We start from the raw sequence: 17,639 nt of genomic DNA, 5'->3' as shown, positions 1-17,639 counted from the left end.
AGCCCATGGCAACAAAAAACAGAACAATGATTATGTACCATCAATAGAATTGGAGGTCAGTAGCAGTAGTAATGATAATAATAATAATAATAATACACAATAGTGTATAATAATAATTATGTTCAAACTAAATAATACAACATAGTGTCTTATAACAGTATATAGTCTTTTAGTGGTAGTACAGTGTGGTAATATCACCGCTTATGAGCGCCTTTATTGTGAACTTCACCCACACCGGAAGTTGACAGTTAGCATCCCGTAGCTAATCTCCTAGTGAGTGAGTGAGTGTGTGTGTGTGTGTGAGAGAGAGAGAGAGAGAGAGAGAGTGTGTGTCCAGGTGTGAAGATGTTACCTTTATCTGTTAAAGACGACGAGTACAAACCTGCCAAGTTCAACCTGCTGGTGAAGCTCTCGGGATGGTTCAGGTAAACTCAGCGCTGCTAACTGCTAACTGCTAACTGCGGCTAACAGCGGCTAACAGTGAACCAGCTGACAGTAGCGATACCCGGCTAGCCTGATGCTAACCGGCTAGCATAAACAAATCTGTCCTCCGCTAACGTTGTCTGTGTAGCCGTGTTTTATCAGCCGTCGGCGGGCAGTGTGGGGGGTCAGCAGGGGGGTCAGCAGGGGGTGATAACCCGGGTCTTCTCGGGATCAGGGCCGCTGCCAGCTGGGCTCCGGGGGTTTAATGGTTGTTTGGTGTTTTCAGGTCGATCCTCGCGGATAAAACCTCCAGGAATCTGTTCTTCTTCCTCTGCCTGAACCTCTCATTTGCCTTCGTGGAGTTGACGTACGGCATCTGGAGTAACAGGTAGGCTAACACCGCTAGCATCAGGAAGGCTAACACCGCTAGCATCAGGTAGGCTAACACCGCTAGCATCAGCTGTGTGATGGATCAGGATGTGCCACGTATGTGTTAGCACTGAGTGTGTGTGTGTGTGTGTGTGTGTGTGTGTGTGTGTGTGTGTGTGTGTGTGTGTGTGTGTGTGTGTGTGTGTGTGTGTGTCCTCTGTCAGATTAAAATGAAGAAGTTCTAGTAATAATTAACTTTATTTATTCAGCACCTTTGGAAAAACAAGTGATTTGTAAAAGTACCTGTTCTCCATGTGATGTATATCCTTATTATTGGTGCTGATGGGTCTGTGGGATTTGTAGTTTTAGCCTGTGTATATAGCGTAGGCCTGTGTCCTGGGGGTCGGGAGGAGGTGCACAGTGATCACATCACATGTGTTTGCTGTGTGTTTTTAATGTCTGTGTTTGATGTGTGTGTTTTCTCTACAGTTTAGGTCTGATCTCTGACTCCTTCCACATGTTCTTTGACTGCACTGCTCTGCTGGCAGGTCTGGCAGCCTCTGTCATCTCCAGGTGGAGGTCCAACGACAGCTTCTCCTACGGGTGAGACCACCACTCTGGGCTCTGTTAGTCAGGTCTGACCATAGACTGTATAAAATAAGTGGGCGTGGCCACCATGACATCATCTCCTGTTTTGAAGCCTCGAGTTCAGCTTTATGGGCCATCTTGGTGTTTTGGAGCCAGAAGTGACACCTCTTCATACAGACTGATACCGACCAATCAGAGGACGTTTCTTCATACAGACTGATACCGACCAATCAGAGGACGCTTCTTTATACAGACTGATACCGACCAATCAGAGGACGCTTCTTCATACAGACTGATACCGACCAATCAGAGGACGCTTCTTTATACAGACTGATACCGACCAATCAGAGGACGCTTCTTTATACAGACTGATACCGACCAATCAGAGGACGCTTCTTCATACAGACTGATACCGACCAATCAGAGGACGCTTCTTCATACAGACTGATACCGACCAATCAGAGGACGCTTCTTTATACAGACTGATACCGACCAATCAGAGGACGCTTCTTTATACAGACTGATACCGACCAATCAGAGGACGCTTCTTTATAGACTGATACCGACCAATCAGAGGACGCTTCTTCATACAGACTGATACCGACCAATCAGAGGACGCTTCTTCATACAGACTGATACCGACCAATCAGAGGACGCTTCTTTATAGACTGATACCGACCAATCAGAGGACGCTTCTTTACAGACTGATACCGACCAATCAGAGGACGCTTCTTCATACAGACTGATACCGACCAATCAGAGGACGCTTCTTTACACAGACTGATACCGACCAATCAGAGGACGCTTCTTTACACAGACTGATACCGACCAATCAGAGGACGCTTCTTCATACAGACTGATACCGACCAATCAGAGGACGCTTCTTTATACAGACTGATACCGACCAATCAGAGGACGCTTCTTTATACAGACTGATACCGACCAATCAGAGGACGCTTCTTCATACAGACTGATACCGACCAATCAGAGGACGCTTCTTCATACAGACTGATACCGACCAATCAGAGGACGCTTCTTTATACAGACTGATACCGACCAATCAGAGGACGCTTCTTTATACAGACTGATACCGACCAATCAGAGGACGCTTCTTTATACAGACTGATACCGACCAATCAGAGGACGCTTCTTTATAGACTGATACCGACCAATCAGAGGACGCTTCTTCATACAGACTGATACCGACCAATCAGAGGACGCTTCTTCATACAGACTGATACCGACCAATCAGAGGACGCTTCTTTATAGACTGATACCGACCAATCAGAGGACGCTTCTTTACAGACTGATACCGACCAATCAGAGGACGCTTCTTCATACAGACTGATACCGACCAATCAGAGGACGCTTCTTTACACAGACTGATACCGACCAATCAGAGGACGCTTCTTTACACAGACTGATACCGACCAATCAGAGGACGCTTCTTCATACAGACTGATACCGACCAATCAGAGGACGCTTCTTTACACAGACTGATACCGACCAATCAGAGGACGCTTCTTCATACAGACTGATACCGACCAATCAGAGGACGTTTCTTCATACAGACTGATACCGACCAATCAGAGGACGCTTCTTCATACAGACTGATACCGACCAATCAGAGGACGCTTCTTTATACAGACTGATACCGACCAATCAGAGGACGCTTCTTCATACAGACTGATACCGACCAATCAGAGGACGCTTCTTTATACAGACTGATACCGACCAATCAGAGGACGCTTCTTTATACAGACTGATACCGACCAATCAGAGGACGCTTCTTTATACAGACTGATACCGACCAATCAGAGGACGCTTCTTCATACAGACTGATACCGACCAATCAGAGGACGCTTCTTTATACAGACTGATACCGACCAATCAGAGGACGCTTCTTTATACAGACTGATACCGACCAATCAGAGGACGCTTCTTTATAGACTGATACCGACCAATCAGAGGACGCTTCTTTATACAGACTGATACCGACCAATCAGAGGACGCTTCTTCATACAGACTGATACCGACCAATCAGAGGACGCTTCTTTATAGACTGATACCGACCAATCAGAGGACGCTTCTTTACAGACTGATACCGACCAATCAGAGGACGCTTCTTCATACAGACTGATACCGACCAATCAGAGGACGCTTCTTTACACAGACTGATACCGACCAATCAGAGGACGCTTCTTTACACAGACTGATACCGACCAATCAGAGGACGCTTCTTCATACAGACTGATACCGACCAATCAGAGGACGCTTCTTTACAGACTGATACCGACCAATCAGAGGACGCTTCTTTACACAGACTGATACCGACCAATCAGAGGACGCTTCTTTACAGACTGATACCGACCAATCAGAGGACGCTTCTTTACACAGACTGATACCGACCAATCAGAGGACGCTTCTTTACAGACTGATACCGACCAATCAGAGGACGCTTCTTTACACAGACTGATACCGACCAATCAGAGGACGCTTCTTCATACAGACTGATACCGACCAATCAGAGGACGCTTCTTCATACAGACTGATACCGACCAATCAGAGGACGCTTCTTCATACAGACTGATACCGACCAATCAGAGGACGCTTCTTTATACAGACTGATACCGACCAATCAGAGGACGCTTCTTTATACAGACTGATACCGACCAATCAGAGGACGCTTCTTTATACAGACTGATACCGACCAATCAGAGGACGCTTCTTTATAGACTGATACCGACCAATCAGAGGACGCTTCTTTATACAGACTGATACCGACCAATCAGAGGACGCTTCTTCATACAGACTGATACCGACCAATCAGAGGACGCTTCTTTATAGACTGATACCGACCAATCAGAGGACGCTTCTTTACAGACTGATACCGACCAATCAGAGGACGCTTCTTCATACAGACTGATACCGACCAATCAGAGGACGCTTCTTTACACAGACTGATACCGACCAATCAGAGGACGCTTCTTTACACAGACTGATACCGACCAATCAGAGGACGCTTCTTCATACAGACTGATACCGACCAATCAGAGGACGCTTCTTTATAGACTGATACCGACCAATCAGAGGACGCTTCTTTACAGACTGATACCGACCAATCAGAGGACGCTTCTTTACACAGACTGATACCGACCAATCAGAGGACGCTTCTTTACAGACTGATACCGACCAATCAGAGGACGCTTCTTTACACAGACTTATACCGACCAATCAGAGGACGCTTCTTTACAGACTGATACCGACCAATCAGAGGACGCTTCTTTATACAGACTGATACCGACCAATCAGAGGACGCTTCTTTACACAGACTGATACCGACCAATCAGAGGACGCTTCTTTATACAGACTGATACCGACCAATCAGAGGACGCTTCTTCATACAGACTGATACCGACCAATCAGAGGACGCTTCTTCATACAGACTGATACCGACCAATCAGAGGACGCTTCTTCATACAGACTGATACCGACCAATCAGAGGACGCTTCTTTACAGACTGATACCGACCAATCAGAGGACGCTTCTTTACAGACTGATACCGACCAATCAGAGGACGCTTCTTTACAGACTGATACCGACCAATCAGAGGACCCTTCTTTATAGACTGATACCGACCAATCAGAGGACGCTTCTTTACAGACTGATACCGACCAATCAGAGGACGCTTCTTTATACAGACTGATACCGACCAATCAGAGGACGCTTCTTTACAGACTGATACCGACCAATCAGAGGACGCTTCTTTATAGACTGATACCGACCAATCAGAGGACCCTTCTTTATAGACTGATACCGACCAATCAGAGGACGCTTCTTTATACAGACTGATACCGACCAATCAGAGGACGCTTCTTTATAGACTGATACCGACCAATCAGAGGACGCTTCTTTATACAGACTGATACCGACCAATCAGAGGACCCTTCTTTATAGACTGATACCGACCAATCAGAGGACCCTTCTTTACAGACTGATACCGACCAATCAGAGGACGCTTCTTTATAGACTGATACCGACCAATCAGAGGACGCTTCTTCATACAGACTGATACCGACCAATCAGAGGACGCTTCTTTACAGACTGATACCGACCAATCAGAGGACGCTTCTTTACAGACTGATACCGACCAATCAGAGGACGCTTCTTTATAGACTGATACCGACCAATCAGAGGACCCTTCTTTATAGACTGATACCGACCAATCAGAGGACGCTTCTTTACAGACTGATACCGACCAATCAGAGGACGCTTCTTTATACAGACTGATACCGACCAATCAGAGGACGCTTCTTTACAGACTGATACCGACCAATCAGAGGACGCTTCTTTATAGACTGATACCGACCAATCAGAGGACCCTTCTTTATAGACTGATACCGACCAATCAGAGGACGCTTCTTTATACAGACTGATACCGACCAATCAGAGGACGCTTCTTTATAGACTGATACCGACCAATCAGAGGACGCTTCTTTATACAGACTGATACCGACCAATCAGAGGACCCTTCTTTATAGACTGATACCGACCAATCAGAGGACCCTTCTTTACAGACTGATACCGACCAATCAGAGGACGCTTCTTTACACAGACTGATACCGACCAATCAGAGGACCCTTCTTTATAGACTGATACCGACCAATCAGAGGACGCTTCTTTACACAGACTGATACCGACCAATCAGAGGACGCTTCTTTACAGACTGATACCGACCAATCAGAGGACGCTTCTTTATACAGACTGATACCGACCAATCAGAGGACGCTTCTTTACACAGACTGATACCGACCAATCAGAGGACGCTTCTTTATACAGACTGATACCGACCAATCAGAGGACGCTTCTTCATACAGACTGATACCGACCAATCAGAGGACGCTTCTTTACAGACTGATACCGACCAATCAGAGGACGCTTCTTTATACAGACTGATACCGACCAATCAGAGGACGCTTCTTCATACAGACTGATACCGACCAATCAGAGGACGCTTCTTCATACAGACTGATACCGACCAATCAGAGGACGCTTCTTTATAGACTGATACCGACCAATCAGAGGACGCTTCTTTACAGACTGATACCGACCAATCAGAGGACTCCTTGTGTTTCAGGTATGTCAGGGCAGAGGTTCTGGCCGGTTTCGTCAATGGACTCTTCCTCATCTTCACAGCATTCTTCATCTTTTCTGAAGGAGTCGAGGTGACACACACACACACATCTGTCTGTCTCTGTGTGAACCCGTCTGTCCCTCTGTGTGAACCTGTCTGTCCCTCTGCGTGAACCCGTCTGTCTCTCTGTGAACCTGTCTGTCTCTCAGAGGGCTCTGGAGCCTCCTGACGTTCACCACGAGCGGCTGCTTCCTGTGTCTGTGGCCGGTCTGCTCGTCAACCTGGTCGGGATCTTTGTGTTCCAGCACGGAGGCCACGGACACTCACATGGAGAAGGAGGTGAGACACCTAGAGCGTCACCGAGCAGAACCGAGCTGTAGAACATTAAAGCTGCTGTGCGGAACCTCGCTAACTGTGTGGAACCTTGGTTCTCTCTGTGGGTCTCTCTCAGGTCACGGTCACAGTCACTCTCTGTTTAACGGCAGTCTGAATCACGGCCACAGTCACAGAGGACACGACCACCACAGCAAGCACGACCACGGAGGTCATGGAGGTCACGGAGGTCATGGAGGTCACGACCACGGAGGTCATGGAGGTCACGGAGGTCACGGCCACGGAGGTCACGACCACGGAGGTCATGGAGGTCACGGAGGTCATGGAGGTCACGACCACGGAGGTCATGGAGGTCACGGAGGTCACGGCCACGGAGGTCACGACCACGGAGGTCACGGCCACAGCCACGGCGGCCACGACGATCCACACTGTCACGGTGAGAGATGCACTGATGATGAAGTCCATTGAGGTGGTAGAAGACACAGGACGTCAGATGTTTCTGTCTGTGTGTTTCTGTGCAGACGAGCAGCTGCACACGCCGGGGAAAGGTTCCAGCAAACAGATCCTTCAGGGTGAGAACACACACACACACACACACACACACACACACACTCTGATCAGAAGCTGCTAAGCCTTCTTCCCATCAACATCTGATCAGCTGTTCAAACAGTAGAACTATGAACCACTGGGGGGCGCCCCCCCCCAACAGTTCACACAGACAGCAGTTTGTCCTCAGCTCGTAAACATATAGAGTGTGTGTGTGCTGCAGGTGTCCTGCTCCACATCATGGCCGACACTCTGGGCAGCGTGGGCGTGATCATCTCTGCTCTGCTGATGCAGAAATACGACCTGATGATCGCTGATCCCATCTGCTCCATGCTGATCGCCCTCCTCATCGGAGTCAGGTGAGCCTTCACCCCCCCTCAGCGTCAGTCTGGAGGTTCTCTGTCATCAGGAACTGAATCTGTCCGTCCACATCCTGGTGTGTGAGTGACTGGTAGGTAGTAAAAGTGTTGGAACTGGTCCAGTAGATCACCTCAGCCAGCAGCCACCAAACGGGCTGCAATGGCTGCAACGTGATCCTTTGGGACAACTGCACCTGATCACAGTAGGTCCACTAAAAGAGCTTGTTTGATCCACTGACAGGCTCAGAGTGTTATTCTAAGTGTGTGACAGCATCATGGAAAGGATCCCTACAGAGAGAGACCTGGAAGATCCTTTTGGTTTAACCACAAACAGCACACACACCAGACTACATTCACTAAAACAGGGATTTTAAAAGGGGTTCTTAAAACTGACCCTTTGCAACACCAAGGTCACACAGAGTCCTCTGTCCTGTGAGGTAAAATGCCTGTTTTTGTGAATGGAGTCTGGTGTGTTTGAAGAAAACGGGATGGGCGGAGCTTTAACCAGCTGCCCCACACTGTGTGTGTGTGTACGTGTACGTGTGCATGTAAACAGGAAGGTGAACAATGCAGTGATGTCACTTCCTGTTTGCCTCCAGTCTGAAAATGTCCTGAGCTGCTTCAACTTTTAGTTTCAGGTCTCTGGTTTTGGTTCTCTGAAGAACCTGCAGCACAGAATATCGTCACAGACGTCCCTTAAGGGACTCATAGAACCAATTTGATTTCTGGTGTAACATCTTTAAGAACCTCCTCCTTCCACAAGAACCTCTTGTGACCACTAGACTTCCTGAAGGATTCCTAGAACCTCCTTAGTGACCATTAGGAACAGGATGCACAGAACTCAGACCAAAGTGCAGTTAAGAATGCACTGATTCACTGTGGTGGACCAGCAGGAAGATCAATCTAAACCAGTCTTTCTCAAATAGTGGGGCGATGCCAGGGGGGACGCGTGTGACCCCGGGGAATAGGCTGTTTTTTTTTGCTGTACTAGAATAAAGTGTAATTGCACATCCCCTACAGTAGGTGGCAGTGGCACTTCCATTGTGTGCGCAGGGAGTATCAGCTTCCCGAAAGCTAAGACGAAGAAATATGATGAAGTATATGTATGTATATGCTGACCTGGGCGCTGTTAGTCAGGTCTGACCATAGACTGTATAAAATAAGTGGGCGTGGCCACCATGACATCATCTCCTGTTTTGAAGCCTCGAGTTCAGCTTTATGGGCCATCTTGGTGTTTTGGAGCCAGAAGTGACACCTCTTCATACAGACTGATACCGACCAATCAGAGGACGTTTCTTCATACAGACTGATACCGACCAATCAGAGGACGCTTCTTCATACAGACTGATACCGACCAATCAGAGGACGCTTCTTTATAGACTGATACCGACCAATCAGAGGACGCTTCTTTATAGACTGATACCGACCAATCAGAGGACGCTTCTTTATAGACTGATACCGACCAATCAGAGGACGCTTCTTTACAGACTGATACCGACCAATCAGAGGACGCTTCTTCATACGGACTGATACCGACCAATCAGAGGACGCTTCTTTACAGACTGATACCGACCAATCAGAGGACGCTTCTTTATACGGACTGATACCGACCAATCAGAGGACGCTTCTTTATAGACTGATACCGACCAATCAGAGGACGCTTCTTTACAGACTGATACCGACCAATCAGAGGACGCTTCTTTACAGACTGATACCGACCAATCAGAGGACGCTTCTTTACACAGACTGATACCGACCAATCAGAGGACGCTTCATACAGACTGATACCGACCAATCAGAGGACGCTTCTTTACAGACTGATACCGACCAATCAGAGGACGCTTCTTCATACAGACTGATACCGACCAATCAGAGGACGCTTCTTCATACAGACTGATACCGACCAATCAGAGGACGCTTCATACAGACTGATACCGACCAATCAGAGGACGCTTCTTTACAGACTGATACCGACCAATCAGAGGACGCTTCTTTATAGACTGATACCGACCAATCAGAGGACGCTTCTTTATAGACTGATACAGACCAATCAGAGGACGCTTCTTTATAGACTGATACCGACCAATCAGAGGACGCGTCTTTACAGACTGATACCGACCAATCAGAGGACGCTTCTTTACAGACTGATACCAACCAATCAGAGGACGCTTCTTTATAGACTGATACCGACCAATCAGAGGACACTTCTTTACAGACTGATACCGACCAATCAGAGGACGCTTCTTTATAGACTGATACCGACCAATCAGAGGACGCGTCTTTACAGACTGATACCGACCAATCAGAGGACGCTTCTTTACAGACTGATACCAACCAATCAGAGGACGCTTCTTTACAGACTGATACCAACCAATCAGAGGACGCTTCTTTATACAGACTGATACCGACCAATCAGAGGACACTTCTTTACAGACTGATACCGACCAATCAGAGGACGCTTCTTTATAGACTGATACCGACCAATCAGAGGACGCGTCTTTACAGACTGATACCGACCAATCAGAGGACGCTTCTTTACAGACTGATACCAACCAATCAGAGGACGCTTCTTTACAGACTGATACCGACCAATCAGAGGACGCGTCTTTACAGACTGATACCGACCAATCAGAGGACGCTTCTTTACAGACTGATACCAACCAATCAGAGGACGCTTCTTTACAGACTGATACCGACCAATCAGAGGACGCTTCTTTACAGACTGATACCGACCAATCAGAGGACGCTTCTTTACACAGACTGATACCGACCAATCAGAGGACGCTTCTTTATAGACTGATACCGACCAATCAGAGGACGCTTCTTTATAGACTGATACAGAAAATAATTGAGAAGCACTGAACTAAACCCTGATGGATACTTTGGAAAATGGTTTCCACTCATGTAAAGAATGTTGTTGGTAGTTAATGGGCTCCGACATGCCAAACCACCGGTATGGAGCTGGAAATAGTTCTGCAGTCTGGCTGCGGCTCACTGGCCTTCTGGATGTAAATGCGACGGCCAGATTTCCCAGAAGCCCCGGTGATAAATGGGGCCGATGTGCTGATGTGGTTTTGATAGCTGCAGCTGCAGCTTTACAGCGTGAGCAGAGCGGTGCTGCGGTCAGCTGAGCGGCCGTCACGCAGCCACGGCGTCGGGTTACTGCGGCCGCCTCGGTTCACCAGACTGCACTTCACACAGCGCTCCGCAGCACCAGCACCGCTATCGGTACCATTTATAGTCGGGTGCGTTTGGTTTTTGTGAGTGTCCAGGCTGTGATGTCAATGAGGGGTGGAGCCTGTGGAGCAGGACCCCCCCCCATCAGCTGGTCGTGTTTACACCTCTGACCTGTGACCCTCAGCGTGGTGCCCTTACTCAGAGAGTCCATCGGGATCCTGATGCAGAGGACTCCTCCCTCCCTGGACCAAGCCCTGCCAGAGTGTTACCAGAGGGTGAGTACAGGACCCGCCCCCCAGCAACACTTGGAACACCTGTCCACTTTTGTCCACGTCAGGGGGGGCCTTATTCCTGGGGTCTTCTGTTGTGTTCAGGTGCAGCAGCTGCAGGGAGTTTACAACCTCCAGGAGCCTCATTTCTGGACTCTGTGTACGGACGTTTACATCGGAACATTAAAGCTGCTGGTCGCCCCCGACGCCGACACCCGCTGGATCCTCAGCCAGACCCACCACATCTTCACACAGGTACCTGAACGCACCACGTCTTCACACAGGTACCTGAACGCACTACGTCACACCACGTCTTCACACAGGTACCTGAACGCAACACGTCTTCACACAGGTACCTAAACGCACCATGTCTTCACACAAGTACCTGAACGCACCACATCTTCACACAGGTACCTGAACGCACCACGTCACACCACGTCTTCACACAGGTACCTGAACGCACCACGTCTTCACACAGGTACCTGAACGCACAACGTCTTCACACAGGTACCTGAACGCACCACGTCACACCACGTCTTCACACAGGTACCTGAACGCACCACGTCTTCACACAGGTACCTGAACGCACCACATCTTCACACAGGTACTTGAACGCACCACGTCACACCACGTCTTCACACAGGTACCTAAACGCACCACGTCTTCACACAGGTACCTGAACGCACCACATCTTCACACAGGTACCTGAACGCACCACATCTTCACACAGGTACCTGAACGCATTTATAGTAGTATTTGCAGTAGTTCTGACCTGTCTCACTCTGCAGTAGTCCTGACCTGTCTCACTCTGCAGTAGTATTTGCAGTAGTTCTGACCTGTCTCACTCTGCAGTAGTCCTGACCTGTCTCACTCTGCAGTAGTATTTGCAGTAGTCCTGACCTGTCTCACTCTGCAGTAGTATTTGCAGTAGTCCTGATCTGTCTCACTCTGCAGTAGTACTGACCTGTCTCACTCTGCAGTAGTATTTGCAGTAGTCCTGATCTGTCTCACTCTGCAGTAGTACTGACCTGTCTCACTCTGCAGTAGTATTTGCAGTAGTCCTGACCTGTCTCACTCTGCAGTAGTATTTGCAGTAGTCCTGATCTGTCTCACTCTGCAGTAGTACTGACCTGTCTCACTCTGCAGTAGTATTTGCAGTAGTCCTGACCTGTCTCACTCTGCAGTAGGACTGACCTGTCTCCGTCTGCAGTAGTATTTGCAGTAGTCCTGACCTGTCTCACTCTGCAGTAGTCCTGACCTGTCTCACTCTACAGTAGTCCTGACCTGTCTCACTCTGCAGTAGTATTTGCAGTAGTCCTGACCTGTCTCACTCTGCAGTAGTACTGACCTGTCTCACTCTGCAGTAGTATTTGCAGTAGTCCTGACCTGTCTCACTCTGCAGTAGGACTGACCTGTCTCCGTCTGCAGTAGTATTTGCAGTAGTCCTGACCTGTCTCACTCTGCAGTAGTCCTGACCTGTCTCACTCTACAGTAGTCCTGACCTGTCTCACTCTGCAGTAGTATTTGCAGTAGTCCTGACCTGTCTCACTCTGCAGTAGTCCTGACCTGTCTCACTCTGCAGTAGTATTTGCAGTAGTCCTGACCTGTCTCACTCTGCAGTAGGACTGACCTGTCTCCGTCTGCAGTAGTATTTGCAGTAGTCCTGACCTGTCTCACTCTACAGTAGTCCTGACCTGTCTCACTCTGCAGTAGTCCTGACCCGTCTCACTCTACAGTAGTCCTGACCTGTCTCACTCTGCAGTAGTATTTGCAGTAGTCCTGACCTGTCTCACTCTGCAGTAGTATTTGCAGTAGTCCTGACCTGTCTCACTCTACAGTAGTCCTGACCCGTCTCACTCTGCAGTAGTCCTGACCCGTCTCACTCTGCAGTAGTCCTGACCCGTCTCACTCTGCAGTAGTCCTGACCCGTCTCACTCTACAGTAGTCCTGACCCGTCTCACTCTGCAGTAGTCCTGACCCGTCTCACTCTGCAGTAGTCCTGACCTGTCTCACTCTGCAGTAGGACTGACCTGTCTCACTCTGCAGTAGGACTGACCTGTCTCACTCTGCAGTAGGACTGACCTGTCTCACTCTGCAGTAGTATTTGCAGTAGTCCTGATCTGTCTCACTCTGCAGTAGTCCTGACCCGTCTCACTCTACAGTAGTCCTGACCCGTCTCACTCTGCAGTAGTCCTGACCCGTCTCACTCTGCAGTAGTCCTGACCCGTCTCACTCTACAGTAGTCCTGACCTGTCTCACTCTGCAGTAGTATTTGCAGTAGTCCTGACCTGTCTCACTCTGCAGTAGTCCTGACCTGTCTCACTCTACAGTAGTCCTGACCCGTCTCACTCTGCAGTAGTCCTGACCCGTCTCACTCTGCAGTAGTCCTGACCTGTCTCACTCTGCAGTAGTATTTGCAGTAGTCCTGACCTGTCTCACTCTGCAGTAGGACTGACCTGTCTCACTCTGCAGTAGTATTTGCAGTAGTCCTGATCTGTCTCACTCTGTAGTAGGACTGACCTGTCTCACTCTGCAGTAGTATTTGCAGTAGTCCTGATCTGTCTCACTCTGCAGTAGGACTGACCTGTCTCACTCTGCAGTAGTATTTGCAGTAGTCCTGTCCTGTCTCACTCTGCAGTAGTCCTGTCCTGTCTCACTCTGCAGTAGTATTTGCAGTAGTCCTGTCCTGTCTCACTCTGCAGTAGTCCTGACCTGTCTCACTCTGCAGTAGTCCTGTCCTGTCTCACTCTGCAGTAGTCCTGACCTGTCTCACTCTGCAGTAGTCCTGACCTGTCTCACTGTGTCCCTGCAGGCTGGAGTTCGACAGCTTTACGTTCAGATCGACACGGCCGCCATGTAGAAGCCCCGCCTCCTCTGAACACCTGGGACCAAATGCCTTCAGTCTGCTGCAGGAGCGTCCTGACCCCCGTCAGACGGGGGGGGGGGGGGGGGGGGGGGGGTGCACAGTGAGAACTGGACTGATCTCCCATGATGCTCCAGCCCAACGCATCCTGGACAAACTCAACCCCGCCCCTTTTTTTTTTAAATTCACCTGTTGGGGTGGACAAACCCCCCCGCCCCGCCCCGCCCCGCACTTTGTACTGGAGCAAAGCATATTGGGTAAGTGCCTTCATCATGGATCAGAGACTATCTGAGCCCACTTCCTGCCCCCCACCCGTCGGTGACATCACTGCTGGGGCCATAATGCTGCCATCTGATTGGTCCGTATGTGTGTGTGAGTTCACTGTTTTTAATGTGCCAAACCATGTGACCAAACCATGTGACCAGTCGGGGGGGGGGGTGATTCAACTGTAATAAATAATTCTGTTTCTCTGATTATTGATCTCCATCTTTATTGGTGACATCACAGCAGCCTCATCTGACCTATCAGGACAGAGAGTGTGTGTGTGTGTGTGTGTGTTAGGAGCAGTAGGTGGAGCTGTCGACCATCCTCAGGTGTTGCAGTGCATTTGGTTCTGCGTTCACTCGCAGCATGTCCACCTCCAGTGGGTGGAGTCGACCAGTGACGACCAGCGAATGGAGCGGGCCACCGAGGTCACATGACAACAGCTGCCGTAACGTTGCCGTGCGGATCACCTGGTCATCTGCGCCGAGCCGTGCCACACCCACACACACCGTGTCCTCCGTCACACCTGCAGGGGACAAGAACAGCTGATCGGTGCCACGCCACATGTCGGTCTGAATGCCGCCGTCGGTGTTTTTACTGCGTCGTGTCCAAACCAACCAGGCACTGCAAGGTAGTCGCCAGGAAAAAACACAGGGCTGCTTTTTCTTTTCTCTCTGCGTTTGTCATAACTATTGATTAGATTAAATTATCTGACCTTGGTTAAATGCCCCCTGTCCACTTTAATAACACTGGTTAGCACAGATGCTAACAGAATGGAGTTTAATGATGTGCTGCTGAATGTGCCTGAGCTCTAGTAGCTCCCTGTGCTAGCCCTTAGTTCCCTGTGCTAGCCCTTAGCTTCCTGTGCTAGCCGTTAGCTTCCTGTGCTAGCCCTTAGCTTCCTGTGCTAGCCGTTAGCTCCCTGTGCTAGCCCTTAGCTTCCTGTGCTAGCCCTGTGCTAGCAACAAATCACTTACATTTCCAAGTATCTCATCATTCTCACTCACTGTTTCTCCTAAATGCTTCGACTTCACGTCGTCCTTCCTGAAACTGCAGACCTGGTGGCTCTGAGCCCTTAAAACACCCTGAGCTTTCTACCTTTGGTTCAGTCTTCACGGCCAAAACGTTCAGTGAACAGATGGCGACGCACTGATGTAACTGTGACATCACTGAAGCGTGTTTGAGTTCAGCAGGTTTTTTTGGGGGGAGCTTCATCACTCATGGTGTATTAACGTGGCGGACGCAGTCGGGTGCGCATGAGATGCGTCGAGCCAATCAGATGAGAGCTGAGCAGCAGTTGCTCACCTAGCTCCGCCCCCTCAGCCCTCCTCCTCTGGATGATCTGGATCAGCTGATCGGCCGCCTGACGGACCGTCATGAAGCGAGGAGGCTCGTAGATCTTCTTCCCTCTGAGGAGAAACAGTTCAGTTCACTTTGACTACTTCCTTAAAGGTAGACGGATCAGAGGGGGGGGTCCTGTTCTCACCTCATCATGTTCTCCACACTCTGCTCTTTGACCTTGATGTCTGAGAAATAAAAACACGGGGGGTCAGAGTGTGTGTGTGTGTGTATGTGTGTGTGTGTGTGTGTGTGTGTGTGTGTGTGTGTGTGTGTGTGTGTGTGTGTGTGTGTGTGTGTGTGTGTGTGTGTGTGTGTGTGTGTGTGTGTGTGTGTGTGTGTGTGTGTGTCTCTCTCACCCAGCAGACAGAGTGTGTGTAGTCCAGCTGTTCTGTTTTTACAGACTTTGTCGTAGAAGCTCTCTGGTCTCCACGTCTCCGTCCAGAAGACCACTGACACCACCTCCCCAAAGTTATACAGCTGACAGACACACAGACACTAAATGAAATAAAAACGAGCTACAAGGAAAATTATTAATTCACACGCACACAGTTGTTGGAGGGTCGTGGGGGGGGTTGGGGGGTCCCACTAACAGCAGGGGCTGATGGGATTGACTCCCAGTGGAGGGAATATGAGCTCATTTGCATACCCCGCCCCTCATTAGCATATTAACGACCTCCCAGTGGAGACGCTCCATCCCATTAATGTTCATCTGTGTGTGTGTGTGAGGACACCTGGGTCCTGTTCTCTGATTGGCTGCCGTGACAGGTCAGTAATTGATGAGGTCATAAAGAGCAGATGGGACACAGAGTGGGGGGTGAGAGTCACTCACACCCGCTCTAACCGAACGCTAACGTTGTGAATGAGAGTAACTCGGTAACGCAGCGTTACAGGAACAGGTGTGTGATGCACCTGCAGACCGCAGCAGCCCACGGCGTTCATGATGGATGCGTTGTGGATGACTCTGTACGGTATCCCAGCATGCACTGCTCTCAGGACCAGGTCACTGTGGGTGGTGGCTCTGCAGGAAGACACGTCACAATAATCAGCACCGAGCAAAGAAACCAGATTTGTTCCAGCAAACTAGAGCTGGAGGTGTCACACCCCCGCCCCCCCAAAACCAAACTAACCAGTAACTATGCTTATTAGCATAAATGATAGATGTTACACAGCGAAACAGACGTCCCTGTTAACAGCTTACTGATAAACCTGATCGGCAGATTGATCCAAAAAAGACAAAGGTTCATCATCAATCCACCAATCAGAGCAGAGGAACAAAGAGCTGGAGGTCTGATCAGCCAATCGGACGACTGTGGTCGTCCGATTGGCTGAGTCACAACCAGACCGTGGTCAGAAAAGAACATGTTTAGTCTGTGGAGGGACAAAAAAAGTTCCAGTTCCTCCGCTATGTAAACTGTGACACCAACGCGAACACGTGAACTAATGTCAGCAGAGTCTCAGAGTCTGAGGCCGCGGACGCTCTGCAGTCTGTTATTAACTCTGACAGGAATCTGGTGGTTTTGGGGAGAAATGTGCAGGAATGAAGTCTCGCTGGTCTGAGAGGAGCTCTGTGGTCACGTCAAACCGTTGGCGTGCTGACGCAGCAGCCTCTGAGCTGTGGGATCAATACAAGCTGCTCCACGGCCCCGTGTGTGGACGCCGTGACTCACCCAAACGGGTCGCCCACCACTAGGAATGCCACGTCAGTCACATCAGCGTCCTTCAGGATCTCATCAGCCCCCTGTTCAACCAGGTCTCTGTCGGCCAGGATCAGCTCCTTCCCATAGTACTCCTCCTGAGGACGACACACGGCGGTTAGCATGCCAGTGAAGGGGCTAACACACTGCTACAGCTGCTAACACACTGTTAAACCAGCTAACACACTGCTAAACTAGCTAACACACTAGCTAACACACTGTTAAACTAGCTAACACACTGCTAAACTAGCTAACACACTAGCTAACACACTGTTAAAC

At 49.4% G+C, this 17,639-nt stretch overlaps 2 protein-coding genes across 5 annotated transcripts in view; one reads left to right on the top strand and one right to left on the bottom strand.

Annotated features, from left to right (window-relative positions):
- The window catches only part of slc30a7 (solute carrier family 30 member 7), a 48,328-nt gene extending 33,794 nt beyond the window's left edge, over window positions 1-14,534 (top strand). Inside the window, exons 1-13 of one of the 4 annotated variants that reach the window (XM_070831793.1) lie at window positions 300-425; window positions 710-811; window positions 1,282-1,395; window positions 6,518-6,605; window positions 6,724-6,853; window positions 6,966-7,076; window positions 7,134-7,148; window positions 7,209-7,283; window positions 7,369-7,419; window positions 7,617-7,752; window positions 11,114-11,204; window positions 11,304-11,453; window positions 14,011-14,534. In XM_070831793.1, coding sequence (XP_070687894.1) covers window positions 346-425; window positions 710-811; window positions 1,282-1,395; window positions 6,518-6,605; window positions 6,724-6,853; window positions 6,966-7,076; window positions 7,134-7,148; window positions 7,209-7,283; window positions 7,369-7,419; window positions 7,617-7,752; window positions 11,114-11,204; window positions 11,304-11,453; window positions 14,011-14,058 — 1,191 coding nt within the window. In that variant the 5' untranslated portion in view covers window positions 300-345 and the 3' untranslated portion in view covers window positions 14,059-14,534. The other 3 variants (XM_070831792.1, XM_070831791.1, XM_070831794.1) reach the window with 3 other exon arrangements.
- Window positions 14,532-17,639, bottom strand: part of dph5 (diphthamide biosynthesis 5) — a 4,643-nt gene continuing 1,535 nt past the window's right edge. The window contains exons 2-7 of the mRNA XM_070831795.1: window positions 17,334-17,458; window positions 16,576-16,684; window positions 16,023-16,143; window positions 15,812-15,851; window positions 15,631-15,734; window positions 14,532-14,851 (exon numbers count right to left, since the gene is read on the bottom strand). Of these exons, the coding sequence (XP_070687896.1) occupies window positions 14,619-14,851; window positions 15,631-15,734; window positions 15,812-15,851; window positions 16,023-16,143; window positions 16,576-16,684; window positions 17,334-17,458 (732 nt within the window). The 3' untranslated portion in view covers window positions 14,532-14,618. The remainder of the gene's footprint in view (window positions 14,852-15,630; window positions 15,735-15,811; window positions 15,852-16,022; window positions 16,144-16,575; window positions 16,685-17,333; window positions 17,459-17,639) is intronic.

This window comes from Pempheris klunzingeri, chromosome 6 (assembly GCF_042242105.1).
Source record: "Pempheris klunzingeri isolate RE-2024b chromosome 6, fPemKlu1.hap1, whole genome shotgun sequence".
Lineage (NCBI taxonomy): Eukaryota > Metazoa > Chordata > Actinopteri > Acropomatiformes > Pempheridae > Pempheris > Pempheris klunzingeri.
This window is presented reverse-complemented; position numbering and strand designations above follow the sequence as displayed.